At 45.3% G+C, this 17,366-nt stretch overlaps 1 protein-coding gene across 2 annotated transcripts; it reads left to right on the top strand.

The window, feature by feature from the left end:
* Window positions 1–221: 221 nt before the first annotated feature.
* LOC110502380 (uncharacterized) lies at window positions 222–16,769 on the top strand. Of its 2 annotated transcripts, XM_021580361.3 has the most exons (5): window positions 222–772; window positions 9,313–9,354; window positions 9,502–9,629; window positions 13,894–13,932; window positions 15,008–16,769. In XM_021580361.3, the coding sequence occupies exons 1-4, from the start codon at window positions 652–654 to the stop codon at window positions 13,930–13,932; spliced, it is 330 nt and encodes a 109-aa protein (XP_021436036.1). In that variant the 5' UTR covers window positions 222–651; the 3' UTR covers window positions 15,008–16,769. The 2 variants fall into 2 exon arrangements, with proteins under 2 accessions (XP_021436036.1, XP_036815891.1); XM_036959996.2 differs by lacking the exons at window positions 13,894–13,932; window positions 15,008–16,769 and adding an exon at window positions 10,021–11,087 and having other exon boundaries at window positions 353–772.
* The last annotated feature ends 597 nt before the right edge of the window (window positions 16,770–17,366 follow it).

Here is a 17,366-nt window from a genome sequence, read left to right as displayed (position 1 = left end):
ATACTGCTGAGGATGGCATGTCATTGAATCTTAGGGGGTAATGAAAGAGGGAGAGCAGATAATTTGCGGTTTTGGTGTTGAATAGCATTTAAAATGTGTCATTCCAGGTTTGACAGACAGATTAATCCAGGCTTGAATTATCCACTAAACCTGTGAGTGTATTTGTGCCTCTGTGTGCATGACAGCAGAAGAAATGGGGCAGCATAACTGAGCAACACTGCAGCATCCATCTCTGCATTCCTCACCCACTTGCTCTTTCTTTCTCCACCTCTTCTCTCCCTCTCTCCATCTCTCTCCCCATGTCCCTCCCTCCCCCCCTCTACCCTCCCTCTACCCTCCCTCTCCACATTTCATTCGCTCAGCTGCTCTCCTTGTTAAGGGTGTCCCAATCTGCCTCAGCAGCACAGATCAGTCCAGCCCCTCTCTCGCTCTCTGTCTCTCTCTCTCTCGCTCTCTCTCTCATAAGAGCAGCGCATGCACATACACTCGCGCACACACCCACCTACCACGCAGAGACACAACCTCAGGCGCGCTCACACACACGCAGACACACACGCAGGCACAGAAGGGCACACTGAGCAACCTCATCTACCAGCTCCAAGACACAGCCAGAGCCAGCTAAAAGACACAGCCCTGTAACAGCAGACCAGCATGGATTACCTGAAGAAGGGATTCTCCATGGCCAAGGAAGGTGCGGTGGCTGCAGCGGAGAAGACCAAGGCAGGGGTGGAGGGGGCAGCTGCCAAAACCAAGGAGGGGGTAATGTATGTGGGTGAGTACAAGGAGTGATGATGGGGAAAGGTGTGCAGGATAGACAGCGGTGAAGAGGGTTAGCTGAAAATAGTACATCACAGTTTTTATGTGGGATAATCTGGCTTACATTTTGATCCTGTGAAGCCCTCCTGGTGTGCTTGTATTTGATGGATGAGTGATGGATGGGTGATGGGCGAGTGCACTAATTGTTCTGCAAGGTTTGAATAAAATGGGACAGACAACCAGGCAGGGCTAAATATGGCTGGTGATGGAAACATGGATACAGATAGGAAGGGAACGTTGAACAAGAAAAGATGAATGATGGCAAAGGACTGAAGGCAAGACAATGGAGAAAAGCAGAAAAAAGAGTCAGAAAGGGAGAGAAAGATATTGATGTATTTTAGATTGCATATGCCTCAGGCAAGAGATGTTCTATTCAAAGAGGGAAAAGTCTGGTTGAGTGGTACTGAGGTACTCTATTCATTACGTAGAGTGTAATGACCAACAGAACGTTGACAAACAATATTGATGGTCATATAAATTATTTGCACACTACCATCTCTCTACTCACACACACGCACACGCACACGCACACACACACACACACACACACACGCACACACACACACACACACACACACACACACACACACACACACACACACACACACACACAGTACACCTGTTACACATACAGTACACCCACTTAATGTGACAGGGGGATATGGATGAGAAAATCCTATTGTAGAGCACTAGGACGTGATTGTACTGTGTGTGTGTTCACATATTTTCCCCAATCGGTGCGTATGTGATAATACAGTATAGTGGTGCTGGGGAGAGGTCTATGATTCTGATATAGTTCAGATCAGCTCATCTCTGCTGTACCACCCACCAGGCTGTCAGCCCGCTGCAGCAGTGAGATTTAACATGGGCGTCTCGGATTCTCAGAGTGACTAATGCAGCTAGCTCCACTGTCGGACCCCCCGTCAACCCAGCCCAACCCAACACAGAACAATATAGCACAGCCCAGCTCTGCAGCCAGACACATACGTTCTTAGAAAAAAGGGTTCCAAAGGGGTTCTTCGGCTGTCCCCATAGGATAAACTTTATTGGTTCCCGCTAGAAACCTCTCGGGTTCCCTGTAGAACCCTCTGCGGAAAGGGTTCTTCATTGAACTCAAAATGATTCTACCTGGAACCAAAAGGGGTTCTACCAGGAACCAAAAAGGGTTCTTCAAAGGATTCACCTATGTGGACAGCCGAAGAACTGACACATTAGAACTGACACACTGACACATTAGAACACTGAGACATTAGAACACTGATTCATACAGAACACTGAGACATTAGAACACTGATTCATACAGAACACTGAGACATTAGAACACTGATTCATACAGAACACTGACACATTAGAACACTGATTCATACAGAACACTGACACATTAGAACACTGATTCATACAGAACACCGACACATTAGAACACTGATTCATACAGAACACTGACACATTAGAACACTGATTCATACAGAACACTGACACATTCTAACACTGATTCATACAGAACACTGAGACATTAGAACACTGATTCATACAGAACACTGAGACATTAGAACACTGATTCATACAGAACACTGACACATTAGAACACTGATTCATACAGAAAACTGACCCTGCTCTATGTCATTGTCTTTCACCACTTTAATGACCTGTGGCCCTGTAACAGCACCAATAACCTTTGGGCACAGCACATTTAATCATGGGATATCAACAATTCAAAGTTGGCCTTAGTGGGAGTGGCCATAGAATTCTATGGGCGTGACCTATTAAGAAAAGTACACTACATGACCAAAATTATGTGGACACCTGCTCATCAAAAATCTCATTCCAAAATCATGGGCATTAATATGGAGTTGGTTCCCCCATTGTTGCTATAACAGCCTTCTGAGAAGGCTTTCAACTAGATGTAATCTAATGTTGGAACATTGCTGCGGGGACTTCCATCTATTCAACCTCAAGAGCATTAGTGAGGTCAGGCACTGATGTTGGGCAATTAGGCCTGGCTCGCAGTCGCATTCCAATTCTTACCAAAGGTGTTCGATGGGGTTGAGGTCAGGGCTCTGTGCAGGCCAGTCAAGTTCTTCCACACCGACGTCGACAAACCATTTCTGTATCGACCTTGCTTTGTGCACGGGGGCACTGTCATGCTTAAAACAGGAAAGGGCCTCCACAAACTGTTGCCACAAAGTTGGAAGCACAGAACCGTCTAGAATGTCATTGTATGCTGTAGCGTTAAGATTTTCCTTCTCAGGAACTAAGGGACCGAACCATGAAAAACAGCCCAAGATCATTATTCCTCCTCCACCAAACTTTAGAGTTGGCACAGTGCATTGGGTCAGGTAGTATTCTCCTGGCATCGGCCAAACTCAGATTAGTCCGTCTGACTGCCAGATCACTCCAGAGAACGCATTTACACTGCTCCACAGTCCAATGGCGGTGAGCTTTACACCACTCCAGCCGACGCTTGACATTGCGCATGGTGATCTTAGGTTTGTGTGCGGCTGCTCGGCCATGGAAACCCATTTCATGAAGCTCCAGACAAACAGTTCTTGTGCTGACGTTGCTTCCAGAGGCAGTTTGGAACTCGGTAGTGAGTGTTGCAACAATTTTTACACGCTACACGCTTCAGCACTCGGCAGTCCTGTTCTGTGAGCTTGTGTGGCCTACCACTTCGCTGCTGATCCGTTGTTGCTCCTAGACGTTTCCACGTCACAATAACAGCAATTACAGTTCACCGGGGCAGCTCTAGCAGGTCAGAAATTTGATGAACTGACTCATCCTATGACGGTGCCACGTTGAAAGTCACTGAGCTCTTCAGTACGGGCCATTCTACTGCCAGTGTTTTCCTATGGAGATTGCATGGCTTTGTGCTCAATTTTATACACCTGTCAGCAACGGGTGTGGCTGAAATAGCCAAATCCACTAATTTGAAGGGGTGTCCACATGCATTTGTATATATATTGTATTTGTCATCATTTGGTGGTCCGGAACATAATTACAAATCATTTGTAGACTGCAAATTGACCTCAAGAAGCCCAAACATGTATAATATTTGACTAAAATATAATAATTTCAATCCATTCTTGCATTCGTATACGATCACGTCTCCATATTATGCGTGGGAATAGTTGAAGAGATTTCTTGAATTAAAATCACAATTATTGAATTAAAACACACATTTCCTGATGTTTTTACATTTTATGTCCATCAATGAAAATAAGAAAATAAAAAATGAAACTTGTAGGGCCAACTGAAACCACCCGCTGGCCAAATTCGGATCGAGTGCCGCCAGTTGGAGAGCGAGGGCCAAGTTTGATGAGTTGGTCCACCAGACTCTTCACACATTTGGGCGGAAGTGTCTGGGTACCAGATTACAGCACTAACAACCTAGAGAAGAGGGGCGGAGAGGAAATGGTAGAGAACGAAGGAGAACAAGAGGGAAAGGATAAATGAATTAATAAATGAAACATTTGAGAGTGACGTGATTCCTGGGGGGAGAAGAGGAGAAGAGGATGGGAAGAAAAAAGAAAAAGAGAGAGAGAGGCAGAGAAAGAGAGATGAGAGAATGAGAGCGAGGGAACGAGATTATGAATGAGTGGGTGGTGCACTCAGAATCCAGTTCGTGGGATTATCATTCATTGGATGTCTATAAGCAGAGACAGAGGAGGCTGTATCCATCTTCATCCATCATCATAAATCATCCCCACCACACGGAGGCGGTCTGTCATCCACCCCGTTCTGCTGAACGACCTAGTGGAGCCATTCAGCCACATTTCATTGGTGTATTGATCTTCACAGCACTGTAAAGAGATCATTGAACCTCTACTGCACAGCCAGATATCTCATCAGCATGACCAAGCTACATGTCGGTCTATTCTCCTTTATTTTTTCATCTTCGTTGTTCTTTCCCCTTCTTCTGAGAGAGAAGGGTGTAGCGTACTAACCCCCCCCCCCCCCCTCAGATCTGTGATCAAACAACTGAGTGCTCTGAGACAGTGCTGTGGGAGCAGTTGAGCGTGCGGAGCATACTGAGGCTTTTACACACAGCCAAGCCCCACCAGGCCTCCATCACACACGTTACTGTGTGTGTCATCTACAGAGTGTAAAATAGAATGGATTATGTTTTTTTTTAAAGGAGGAGATTTGTCACGAATCCCCCCTAACCCTGATCTGCTGCCTCTGTTTATCTGCACATCCTCTCAGTGAGCCCTTATCCTGTGTGTGTGTGTGTGTCCATGTCTGTTCGTTGACTACGTTCATCTGTTTGAGTGTGAGCACTTTATTCAGTGAGTGCGGGATTGACTGATGTCTGTACGCAGTGTACTATCGTGTGAGGCGATCTAGTGTGAATTCACTACTGTGTGGTCCACAGGATGCTGCTGCTAATGGCTGGAGCGGAATCAGTGGAATGGCAGCAGCCTCCTGTGGTATGGGCGTATTACAACATACTAGGCTTTGAGCAGGTGCATTATGTGTTGTTTATATATATATATGTGTGTGTGTGGGGGGGGGGGGGGTGCGTGTGTGTGTGCGAGTGCGTGTACATGTGCGTGTGCATGTGCAGGCATGTATCTATATATTGGCGTGAGGTGTAGGTGTATGTGTACATGTGTGTACATGTGCAATGGTGCAGGCATGTATCTATATTGGTGTGTGTATGTGATGCTCAGCTGCTGCTGGGTGGGTGGCAGACAGTCACGAGGCCCAGTGCTCCAGGACAGGGAGTGTGCAGAACTGAGAGGAGGGAGGGAGGGCACAGGCTGTCTCCCACAATCACAGATGAGAGGTCACAGTGTGCCAGAGTGTCCCCTCACATCACAGCTGAGACGTGAATATACTACCACCACAACCACCATCACACACACACACAGTTGCACGTACGCATGTTCACACACACACACACACAGTTGCGTACGTATGTCTACACACATACACACACACAAACATGTGCACACACACACAATGGTAGGTAATGATCCCATTATGTCTGGATTGTACTGCTCTCCATTCATTTAGCCACAGTGTTATTTTGTTCATCAAACTGAGCTGTACAGTGTGTGTCTTTCAATTGATAAACAATGTTAAAATGCAATATTTCTTAGTCCTCCTCCTCATTCGTCCGCTGCCTTCCCACTCCGTCTTTCTTCTTATGGTTACAGAATAAGCACAATCGTACCATAGAAGGATTAAGATGTGTGTAGATGAATCAGGAGCAGTGAGGAGAGAGAGAGAGAGAGAGAGAGAGAGAGAGAGAGAGAGAGAGAGAGAGAGAGAGAGAGAGAGAGAGAGAGAGAGAGAGAGAGAGAGAGAGAGAGAGAGAGAGAGAGAGAGAGAGAGAGAGAGAGAGAGAGAGAGAGAGAGAGAGAGAGAGAGAGAGAGAGAGAGAGAGAGAGAGAGAGAGAGAGAGAGAGAGAGAGAGAGAGAGAGAGAGAGAGAGAGAGAGAGAGAGAGAGAGAGAGAGAGAGAGAGAGAGAGAAGAAAATGCAATGAAACCCACCAATACATCTCTCATGGCAGACAAAACATTTAGCTGGCCAGCACGCATGTGAGATTTATTTCTGGGTGCCGAGATTACTACACACAGAATCAAAGATGCTATAGCATTCTGATGAGACAATGAGGTCCTGTGTTTCAGTTGTTATCTTTGAATATAAACACGCAAACAGGATGTTTTGTGGGTGTGTAGTCATGTATTATAGCAACAGTATTTACCATCTCAGGTGCAGGGGAGGTAACTGTAGCCACAGTCACATGTCCCTCTGCTGATATGAAGTCATGTTAGATTCCTCACGAAAACTGACATCAAGTTACAACATTGATGGCTGCCTGGTGATGTTACCATCCTCTCTATTGATTTTACAGCATTAACAATACAATAGCCTGGCTCCTGTGTCTGTGTTTTTTCCTGTGTTCTACATTGGACAGTTGGACTTTAGCTCATGGCAATTTCCATGTCCCTAGTACTAAATTAGCCCATTGTCGTGTAGGGAGTTAAATAACAATGACACGCTTGACTTGAGCAATGTGTTTGTGTGTGGGGACTGGGGAGGGATTTTCAAAAACGCCCAGCTCAAAGGGTCAACAGGGGGAACAGAGCAACGGCTTGTTGTGCTGGTGATTTGCATGAGAGGTAGAGAGAGAGAGGGGGGGGGGAGAGAGAGGGGGAGAGCGAGAGAGAGAGAGAGAGAGAGGGGGAGAGAGAGAGGGGGGAGAGAGGGGGAGAGCGAGAGAGGGGGGGAGAGAGGGGGAGAGCGAGAGAGAGAGAGAGAGAGAGAGAGAGAGATAGGGGGAGAGAGAGAGAGAGAGAGAGAGAGAGAGATCCACTCCAATGCTCCATGCCAGTTGTATTGAGGAGGTTGAGTGGGTTTGGCCGGCCAGCAGGCCTCAACCCATACAGCTCTATGGCTGAAGGAATGGCTGACCTTTTCTCTCCTCAAGGAGTCTTTGTGAGCCAGAGATGGGCTGAGCTCCAGAGGGCCCAGAGAGACAGAGCAGAGCACTGTGACAGAGCCTGGGAGAGAACAGACAATACTGGACTAGCTGAGCAGAACCCATTGCTCTTAGAACAGACAACAAGGATCTGGCCCTATGTAATAACCATTAGAGAGGGAGACTGATTCTCTGTGCCTAATTCATCAAGTATTGAAGTGTTAGGGAAGCCTGGAGATGTTGATCCTGGTGTCCTCGCTAAGTTATTCCAATTTGCCTTTTGATTTGGAAGCTGAGTGCCCCCATCCAATGTTAATCCATCTAGAGAGGAACCAGGCTCTTTGGGGCTGGCCAGTCCTCTTCTGGATGTGCCAGGTGGAGATTATAAGAGTACATGGCCATTTAAGGCCAGAGTGTTTTTCTAGATGTTCAAACGTTTATAGATGAACAGCAGGGTCAAATAATAATCAGTGGTTGTAGAGGGTGCAACAGGTCAGTACCCCAGGAGTAAATGTCAGTTGGCTTTTCATAGCCGAGCATTCAGAGGTCGAGACAGCAGGTGTGGTAGAAAGAGAGAGAGTCGAACGTAGAATGTCCGGTGAACATGGCAGGGTTCCCTAGCCACAGGCAGAGCAGTTGAAACAGGAGCAGCAGCACGACCAGTTGGACTGGGTACAGCCAGGAGTCATCAGGCCGGGTAGTCCTGAGAAAGGATCCTATGGCTCAGGTCCTCCAGGAGAGGGAGAGAGAGAGAGAGAGAGAATTCGAGGGAGCATACGTAAATTCACACAGGACACCAGATAAGACAGGAGAACACCAGATATAACAGACTGATCCTAGCCCCCCGGCACATAGACTATTACAGCATATATATTGGAGACTGAGACAGGGGTGGGTCAGGGGACACTGTGGCCCCGTCTGATGATACCCCCGGACAGGGCCAACCAGGCAGGATATAACCCCACCCACTTTGCCAAAGCACAGCCCCACACCACTAGAGGGATATCAACAGATAATCAACTTACTACCCTAAGACGAGGCTGAGTATAGCCCACAAAGATCTCCTCCACCGCACGAGCCCGAGGAGGCGCAAAACCGGACAGGAACATCACGTCTGTGACGTAACCCACTCAAGTGACGCACCCCTCCAAGGGACGGTACGGAAGAGCACGAGTAAGCCAGTGACTCAGCCCCCATAATAGGGTCAGAGGCAGAGAATCCCAGGGGAGAGAGAGGAGCCGGCCAGGCAGAGACAGCAAGGGTGGTTCGTCGCTCTAGTTCCTTGTGGTTCACATTCGCACCCCTGGGCCAGCCTACACTCAATCATAGGACCAACTGAAAATATGAGTCTTCAGTAATGACTTAATGGTCGAGACCATAAAAATTGAGCTCTATAGGAGAAAACCCTGCCTCCAGGTGTTTGCTTAGAAATTCTAGGGACAATGAGGCCTGCGTCTTCTGACCGTAGCGTACATGTAGGTATGTAAGGCAGGACTAAATCGGAGAGATAGGTAGGAGCAAGCCCATGTAATGCTTTGTAGCATAGCAGTAAAACCTTGAAATCAGCCCTAGCCTAACAGGAAGCCAATGTAGAGAGGCTAGCAATGGAGTAACATGATCAAATATTTTGGTTCTAGTCAGGATTCAAGCAGCTGTGTTTAGCACTAACTGAAGAATATTTAGTGCTTTATCCGGGTAGCCGGAGAGTAGACCATTGCAGTAGTCTAATCTAGAAGTGACAAAAGCATGGATTAGCCTTTCTGCATCATTTTTGGACAAAACGTTTCCGATTTTTGCAATGTTACGAAGATGGAAAAAAAGTCCTTTCAATATTTTGATATGTTCGTCAAAAGAGAGATCAGGGTCCAGAGTAACGCCGTGGTCCTTCACGGTTTTATTTGAGACGACTGTACAACCATCAAGATGAGTTTTCAGATCCAAAAGCAGATCTCTTTGTTTCTTCGGACCTAGAACAAGCAACTCTGTTTTGTTTTTGAGTTTACAGTGCTTGGAGTTTGAGAAACACCATTTAAACATAAATCCTCTAGCATCTGTTTCTCTCTTTTACAGGGAACAAGACAAAGGACGGAATGGTAGCAGGTGTGAACACAGGTAAACGCAACACTACCCACAGAAAGTATCCTGCGCTACATTTCATAAGTATACAGGGATCAGGTTTTTTTCACAAACCAAATTCTGAGGTGAAACATTGGTTCTCAGAGGACAGAGTGTGACAACCCCCTGTCCCCCTTCTCCCAGTGGCCCAGAGAACAACTGACCAAGCCAATATTGTCGGGGACGCAACGGTCGCCGGAGCCAATGAGCTGTCTCAGCAAACAGTGGAAGGGATGGAGAACGCAGCGGTGAACTCCGGATTGGTGAACCAGGTGAGTCACATCCTGTCTTTTCATATTGTGAAGATTATGACAAGCCCTCTCCACTACGAGGAACTGTGGGCTGGATGGTTGGAGGTGGTTGGAATAGAGACAGTTATAACAGACTTGAGATCAGCCTTGCGATTACAGGAGAAGAGACTTCAACAGGTCCATCCTTCAACAATCTTATCCTGGTCTCAAAAACACAGATTTTTCCAAGTTGACTTGTCGTATTAATGTTTGTGTGCATATCTCTGATTTTAGTGTCTCTGTTATAAGGAATGCCGAGGAAAAGGATCAACGCTTACTTGTGTCTTTTATGTTTGTGTGTGTCTGTCTGTGCGTATTGTTGGTAACTTGTATAATTTCTTCTCCTTCCACCCATAACTGTTGTGTCTGGCAGGAACAGGAAGAAGCTGTAGCTCTGGACGTTAAGCCTGAGGTGGCTGGTTCTGGTTCTGAAGGGGTGTGTGGTGGATAGTTTCGTAGAATGAATGAATGAATGAATGAATGCATGGCATGATGCTTGCTGCCTTTATTGTCTTCTTCTCATTGAAGCACCATGCCTTTATATGCAGTAATACGCTGTCAACTTGGGTGCTGGCTGGTACAGTAGTCTATAGGAGTGATTGGGTGCTGGCAGGTAGGCAACAGTAGTGATTGGGTGCTGGCAGGTAGGCAGCAGTGGTGATTGGGTGCTGGCAGGTAGGCAGCAGTGGTGATTGGGTGCTGGCAGGTAGGCAGCAGTGGTGATTGGGTGCTGGTTGGTTTGAGGGTGGACAGGTGGGCCTGCGACCAGTCAGCTCCAAATGAGCTAATATTTCCTCAAGCTGGGAATTTATGTTCACATTGAGAAAACATTTCCAATCACAAATCACACAATGAATTCAAAGGAATGTAGACCATGTAATTGTTTTCTATGCATATACATGAAATATACATGAAATAACACAACACATGTCAAGGTAGAGTATGAATACCTTTATTAAAAGATTACATTGATTAAGATTCATTTAAAAGCTGCCCTTCAGTATTGTGTTGTGGTCGTTTGTACTGCAGTGAAGATACAGCAGCTGTGTCCCCGCGATATTACAGTCGGAGGCATCATGCCCAGAGGGGGCACAGGGGCACAGGGGCACGTGCTCCCTCAGATTTGTCTTGTTTAAAAATATATATTTACAATTTTTTTGTTTGTTTCTCTGTAATACTAATAGCCACCTAGCAATTTGATGAAGTTGTCTTTAGCTAGCCCAGATAGATCCAATCTCCCAACCTCATAACTAGCTACCAAGAAGCCATTTCAGGCTATCAATCAAGTTAGAGTAGCTAGCTTGTCTAACTAGGTTGGCGGACTTTGGAAAATGAAGCTAAATGTACTGAATAAGACTCACATTCCTTTCTCCCATCTTTTACCCAGAGATCATAGCAGAGATGCAGAGAAGCATATTATGTTCCTTAAAAAAAATAAAATAATGTCCAGTCAGGAGGATCCAGACAGCTCAAGATGCATGCTTAGATATGCAGATTTTATTTCACCTTTATTTAACTAGGCAAGTCAGTTAAGAACAAATTCTTATTTTACAATGATGGCCTATTCCAGCCAAACCGATGCTGGGCCAATTGTGCGGCGCCCTATGGGACTCCCGATCACGGCCGGTTGTGATACAGCCCATGGATCGAACCAGGGTCTGTAGTGACGCCTCTAGCACTGAGGTGCAGTGCCTTAGACCGCTGGACCACTCGGGTGCAAAATTACTAATTCCACTCTAAATCTATATTCTGTGTTTGTGGGTGAACATGCAGGCATGGGTGAGTGTACGTTTATGTATGCCTGAGTGCTTGGGTAAGCATGTGTGGGTGCATGTGTGCATTTGTGCATGTGTGTGCGCAGCCTGGTCTCATAGACTTGACATAGTAAATGTCAATCCGAGACACTCAAATTAGTATGATATGTTACGTTAGGTATGTTAACAGATGGTTACTTAAGGAAAAAATATAAGTAGGATGGTTGGTCGGGGTCGATGGATGGGCGTATAATGTGAACGTCTAGCAACCCAAAGGTTGAGAGTTCAAATCTCATCATTGACAACTTTAGCATTTTATTTCTTACTTACACATGTTTTTCTACTTTGCAACTACTTAGCATGTTAGCCAACCTTCCCCTAACCGTAACCCTTTTAGCTAACCCTTCCCCTAACCCTAACCCTAACCTTAACCCTTTTAGCTAACCCTTCCCCTAACCCTTCCCCTAACCCTAACCTTAACCCTTTAAGCTAACCCTTCCCCTAACCCTAACCCTTCCCCTAACCCTAACCCTAACCCTTTAAGCTAACCCTTCCCCTAACCCTAACCCTAACCCTTTAAGCTAACCCTTCCCCTAACCCTAACCCTAACCCTTTAAGCTAACCCTTCCCCTAACCCTAACCCTAACCCTTTAAGCTAACCCTTCCCCTAACCCTAACCCTAACTTGAATCCTTTTAGCTAACCCTTCCCTTAACCCTAACCTTAACCCTTTTAGCTAACCCTTCCCTTAACCCTAACCTTAACCCTTTAAGCTAACCCTAACCTTAACCCTTTAAGCTAACCCTTCCCCTAACCCTAACCCTTTAAGCTAACCCTAACCTTAACCCTTTAAGCTAACCCTTCCCTTAACCCTAACCTTAACCCTTTAAGCTAACCCTTCCCTTAACCCTAACCTTAACCCTTTAAGCTAAACCTTCCCCTAACCCTAACCCCAACCCTTTAAGCTAACCCTTCCCCTAACCCTAACCTTAACCCTTTAACCTAACTCCTAACCTTAACCCTAACCTTAACCCTTTAAGCTAACCCTTCCCCTAACCCTAACCTTAACCCTTTAACCTAACTCCTAACCTTAACCCTAACCTTAACCCTTTTAGCTAACCCTTCCCCTAACCCTAACCCTTTAAGCTAACCCTTCCCCTAACCCTAACCTTAACCCTTTAACCTAACTCCTAACCTTAACCCTAACCCCTAGCCTATCTAATGTAAACCACCTAGCTAGGATTCGAAACATACTGTATCATACGTTTTGCATATTCGTAACATATTATAAATTTAGCAAATTCGTAACCTGTAATACGAATTGTAATTCGTTACATATTATGCGTAATGGGTGATGGACATCCACAAATGAATACTTACCATACGAAACGTAATATATCATACTAAATGGAGTGTCTCCGATTTATGTACAGAATAATATGAATGCCCTGAGCCCCGAGAGAAGGTTGCTGTGTGTGTGTGTGTGTGTGTGTGTGTGTGTGTGTGTGTGTGTGTGTGTGTGTGTGTGTGTGTGTGTGTGTGTGTGTGTGTGTGTGTGTGTGTGTGTGTGTGTGTGTGTGTGTGTCCTTTCTTCTTTCAGGCTCTTTATAATGTAAATCAAGAAGATCCATCTGCAATTACATCCACAGCTCAAACCATCTCTCCATCGCTCCTCTCCACAGCATACATTCAACCCCCTCCCTTTTTCAATCTCCTATCGCTCCGTCTCGCTCTCACAGCTCTGTCATGTGCCATTTTCAAAGGCACTTAAAAGCCTTTTGTGGGAGAGAGTACAGTAGAGGCAAGGTCAAGTATAACAACCATATCCATACCCGATGACATGCTACAATCACTCTCATCTTCACAATCTCAGTCTCTGATGTATTATGTGGTTAGGACATGATTAAAGTCAGTTCCTGCTAGAATTGCCCGTATGAATTATAATCATTATAATATTGGGGATTGAGGTCATATTTATTCCCACAGCAATAACTTTAATTATATTAACATTTCTACAACCAAATCAGGCAATATTGCCACTGCCATGAATAATCAGAATCAAACTTGATTATCACACTTTAGACCATTCACCAAACTATTACCATAATGCCATGCCGGGAGTCATAATTATAATTGATATCCTAGTAGAGATGATTGCAAAGGTAATTGTTGGGCATGAATCAACTCGTGAGGAAACTGTCTAGGACGAAACTGTCTAGGACGTATCTTTTTTCCTAAGTGCCTGAGCCCGTAATATCCCAATGCATGTTCTCCCATTGAAGCCTCAACTCCCCTACTAAAGAGATGTATTTCTTTCCAGCTTAACCCTCCTCCAAATCCATTACTCACATGCTCAGCTGGATATTGCATCAGAGGAAGTTGTCATCGCCATCCTCCTCTGTAGCAGCAACAGGCGGCTGCCGCAGCAATAGGAGTAGAGACGGTATCTATTCATTCACATGCTGATCCCCATTCTCTGTTTGTACCACACAGAGTGACTTCTCTCAGGGAGCTGAGCAGGCAGGACAGTAGGTGAGTGTGTTTGTTTGTACAGTAGGTGTATAAAGGGGTGGTTTCTGTGTGTGCTTTGCGTGTTGAAGTATACCTATGTGCATGTGTTTATGTATGACCAGGCGTAAGGTGGTATAACACCCATCTCCTCTTGGAATAGCCATATGCTAATGTCAACTGCTTAAAGGGGCAATCAGCGGTTGCTACATCAATCTTTGGACTTAGAAATGAATCATATGTACCCATTGATTCTTGAAGAACATAACTTATGGACGCATCACGAGCTTAGTTCAACTGTCGTACCCCATCAGAACTCAAGATATAAGCTTGTTTTACTCCAGCGTTTGTAAACAAACGACATGTCAACAAACACTGTATAGTCTCAAACCATGCTTAAAACTATCATTTTGATATCATGGATGGTCAGTCCTTGCGTCCATAGCTCTGCCTATGAATTTGAGAGTGGGTACATTTCTCCAGCCCCATCCCTCAGCTTTTTTTACCGAAACAGGGCTGGGGAGCTTGCTTTGATATTATTTCTACTGGTGATTGCCACTTTAAGAGGGTTCTAATATTGCTGTGACATTTGATTTAGTGTTCAAATAACAGAAGTGATCTACTAATGTGAAAAGGTTTAGTTTTACTCGAGGGGCCGTGGGGGAAAAAAGCCTTAGCTCAAAGACCCAAGCGGTTACGATGACCCCACAGTTCCACATGTGGGGTTAGATGTGAGCTGGGGGATTTGTTACACCTGTGCGTCATTCACTCATACCCTATAGCAGGAACCACATGCTCTCGTAAATTGAAGCAGACCTTTTTATGTACTGTATTTATATTACGTCCACTTTCTAAAATGGGGCACGAAACGAGGCTGGCACCCAAAACTGCCAGATAATCCAACACTCTGCCTAAACAGACACATTGGATCGTCTTTATCCATTATAATCGCTTCATTGGAACGTAAAGTGTACTGATGTGTACCATCTGCAGTGGAAATATGTGACTTCTGCTCCTCTCATTCACAATATTTACCCTTTCTTTCTTTCTTCTTCTTTCTCTCTTTCTCTCTTTCTCTCTTTCTCTCTCCTTACCTCAGGAGTGTTGGTTCTGACATCAGTGATCTGCAGCAGCCTCCCTCGTCCTCTCTTCCGGAAGAAATGCCGTGTTAGATGCTGCTCGTCCTGCGTCTCCCATTGCCAACTCTTGTTTCTGGGGAGGGCTACCAACCCCGGTGTGCCCCCCCCCCTCTGATGCTTTCTTTGTGTGACTCGATGGAAACGAAACATTCTGAAAGATCCTCCCCGTCCACAACATCCCTCACCATACAAGCTACACATTCCTGCCCCGTATACCTTTACCGTCCATATCCCTCACCCCTGACTATTACCCACCTTACCACTGTGACCCCCCCCCCCCCATTCCCTTTGCCCACCACTCCAGGTCATCCTACACGATACCACACATACACATACACAAACATACAGTTCACACATGCATACACACCAGGACATTGAGAAAGCCTTCGCAGAACAATACTTTTAGTCCTCTCCGAGAGGGTTGGCAATGTGAGACTTCCTGGTAGTGTGCACTCTGTCAGATAATGTAACACCAGTACTTATACAGTAGATGTACTCATGTCAGTGTATGCGTTGGTCAGGTTTGTTGATGAAGATGTGTTTTGAAGTGAGTTAATTTAACCCTGTGTGTCTTAATGCCTGACGCCCCCTCATCCTTATTGTGACAGAACAGAGGGTGACACTTTATTTAGATAGCCCGGATTTTCCATCTGTAGACGCTCTACAGATGGCCATGCGATCAGCAAACTATCTTGCTAAGGTTACTGCTAGGGTTAGGTTTAGAATATGGGTTAGGGTTAGTAGATAGTTAGTTGAAATGTTACTGATAGTCTATAGATGGTCCATCTGTCGATACTCTACAGACTATCCAAATAAAGTGTTGCCAAACAGGGTTCAGGGTCAGAGTGAAGGTGAAGTTATGGATTAACAGCTCCCCCATCACATGACCCAGGCCGTCTCGCACCTGCAGTGGGGCTGCAGTACAGACAGGCTACTCTGTATCTCATAAACAGATACTGTCGGTGGTGTTTCCTGCTGTCTCTCTGCCCCGAACCCTGGGTCTGCTATATAGAGAAATCAAAGAGAGAAAGGTGACGTTAGGAGTTTCCAACGGCCTTTATCTTGTGTTTGACTAGTTGCAATGAAAGGCAATGAAAAAAATGAAATGTATGTATGTGATCAGATTAAAGATATAGTATAATGGTCCCACTTCCAGATTCAGTATGTATGTGATCAGACTAAAGATATAGTATAATGGTCCCACTTCCAGATTCAGTATGTAGGCCTACCTCAGACGTGAATACGAGTAGTCGACAGGTCAAATACCTTGACATCCCGTACATCTGGTCTTCGAGGAAAACAATTTCTCCACCCCCCTCATCATGCTTTCACTCTGATCCTTCATTCAAGCGACGCCTACAGGTCACTCAACAGTGTACCCTGCCCCCTCCCCTGTCTGTCTGCTTTCGGTGACTTGAACAGGTCTTTTAAACCATCACGGTGTTTGTCCTTTGAAGCCGTCTCAAACGAGACTGCGTGTTGCCTTACTAACATCCAGACACATAGACTCAGACACACATTCATTGGGACTAAAAACACAACCTCAGACAAATTCAAATTCACCTATTGCACGCACGTATCCAAGAATTAGAGGTTACATACACACTGACACACACGTTCATCCAAAAATGCAAAATATATATGTTGGCATCAAAGCAGACTGCTTCTTTTATAAACAGTACTACTGAACTGAAATAAATACAATTTTATTTAAATCCAAAATGATTGTTTGTATCTGTCTTGTTTTATTCTCTTTCATTATGGGATAATTATTATTCTCAAGCCTGACACAATACAAAATTGGGGCAAACACCAATAGACTGCTCATTTAATTATTTACATTTTCACTCATGCATGATATTCTTGGCTACTCCTTTATTATTCTGTCTTCTCTCTTGTTCTCTCTCTCTCTTTCCATCTTTCTCTCTCTCTTTCCCTTTCTATTTCCATACTCACCAGACTATCTGTGCAGTGGAGCCTAATGAATGCCTCTAGAAAGAAATGGGCTGTAAACTGTATGGTCATTCTGCAATGCTATTGAAGCAGGGTTCTTTATTGACTCTTTGTCTGGTGTACTGATGACCCTGCAGAGAGATGAACAGCAGAGCAGCGGCCGGTAATAGACAGAACGTCGTCACAGACTCCCAACTGCCACCTGGTGTTGATTTGTGAAAAGCAGAGTGGTCCGCTTGGCTCTAGTTGAAAACAACAACAGAGCAATTACTTATTTAAGCCACATGCCCTGCACTTCCATTTGCTTCCGAGAGTGATTCCCCAGGGATAGCCAAGAAGCAAACACACGCGCACGCACACACACCT

Source organism: Oncorhynchus mykiss, chromosome 23 (assembly GCF_057628025.1).
Source record: "Oncorhynchus mykiss isolate SJ-2025 chromosome 23, ASM5762802v1, whole genome shotgun sequence".
NCBI lineage: Eukaryota > Metazoa > Chordata > Actinopteri > Salmoniformes > Salmonidae > Oncorhynchus > Oncorhynchus mykiss.
The sequence above is the reverse complement of the archived record's forward strand: the minus strand, read 5'-3'. Positions and strand labels throughout refer to the sequence as shown.

What these genes read in the sequence shown, in the direction of transcription:
- LOC110502380 (XM_036959996.2), top strand. Translation starts at nt 652, where the DNA reads ATGGATTACCTGAAGAAGGGATTCTCCATGGCCAAGGAAGGTGCGGTG. An exon ending in GGAGGGGGTAATGTATGTGG is followed by an intron (nt 773 to 9,312) that starts GTGAGTACAAGG and finishes TCTCTTTTACAG; the next exon opens with GGAACAAGACAAAGGACGGA. An exon ending in GGTAGCAGGTGTGAACACAG is followed by an intron (nt 9,355 to 9,501) that starts GTAAACGCAACA and finishes CCCTTCTCCCAG; the next exon opens with TGGCCCAGAGAACAACTGAC.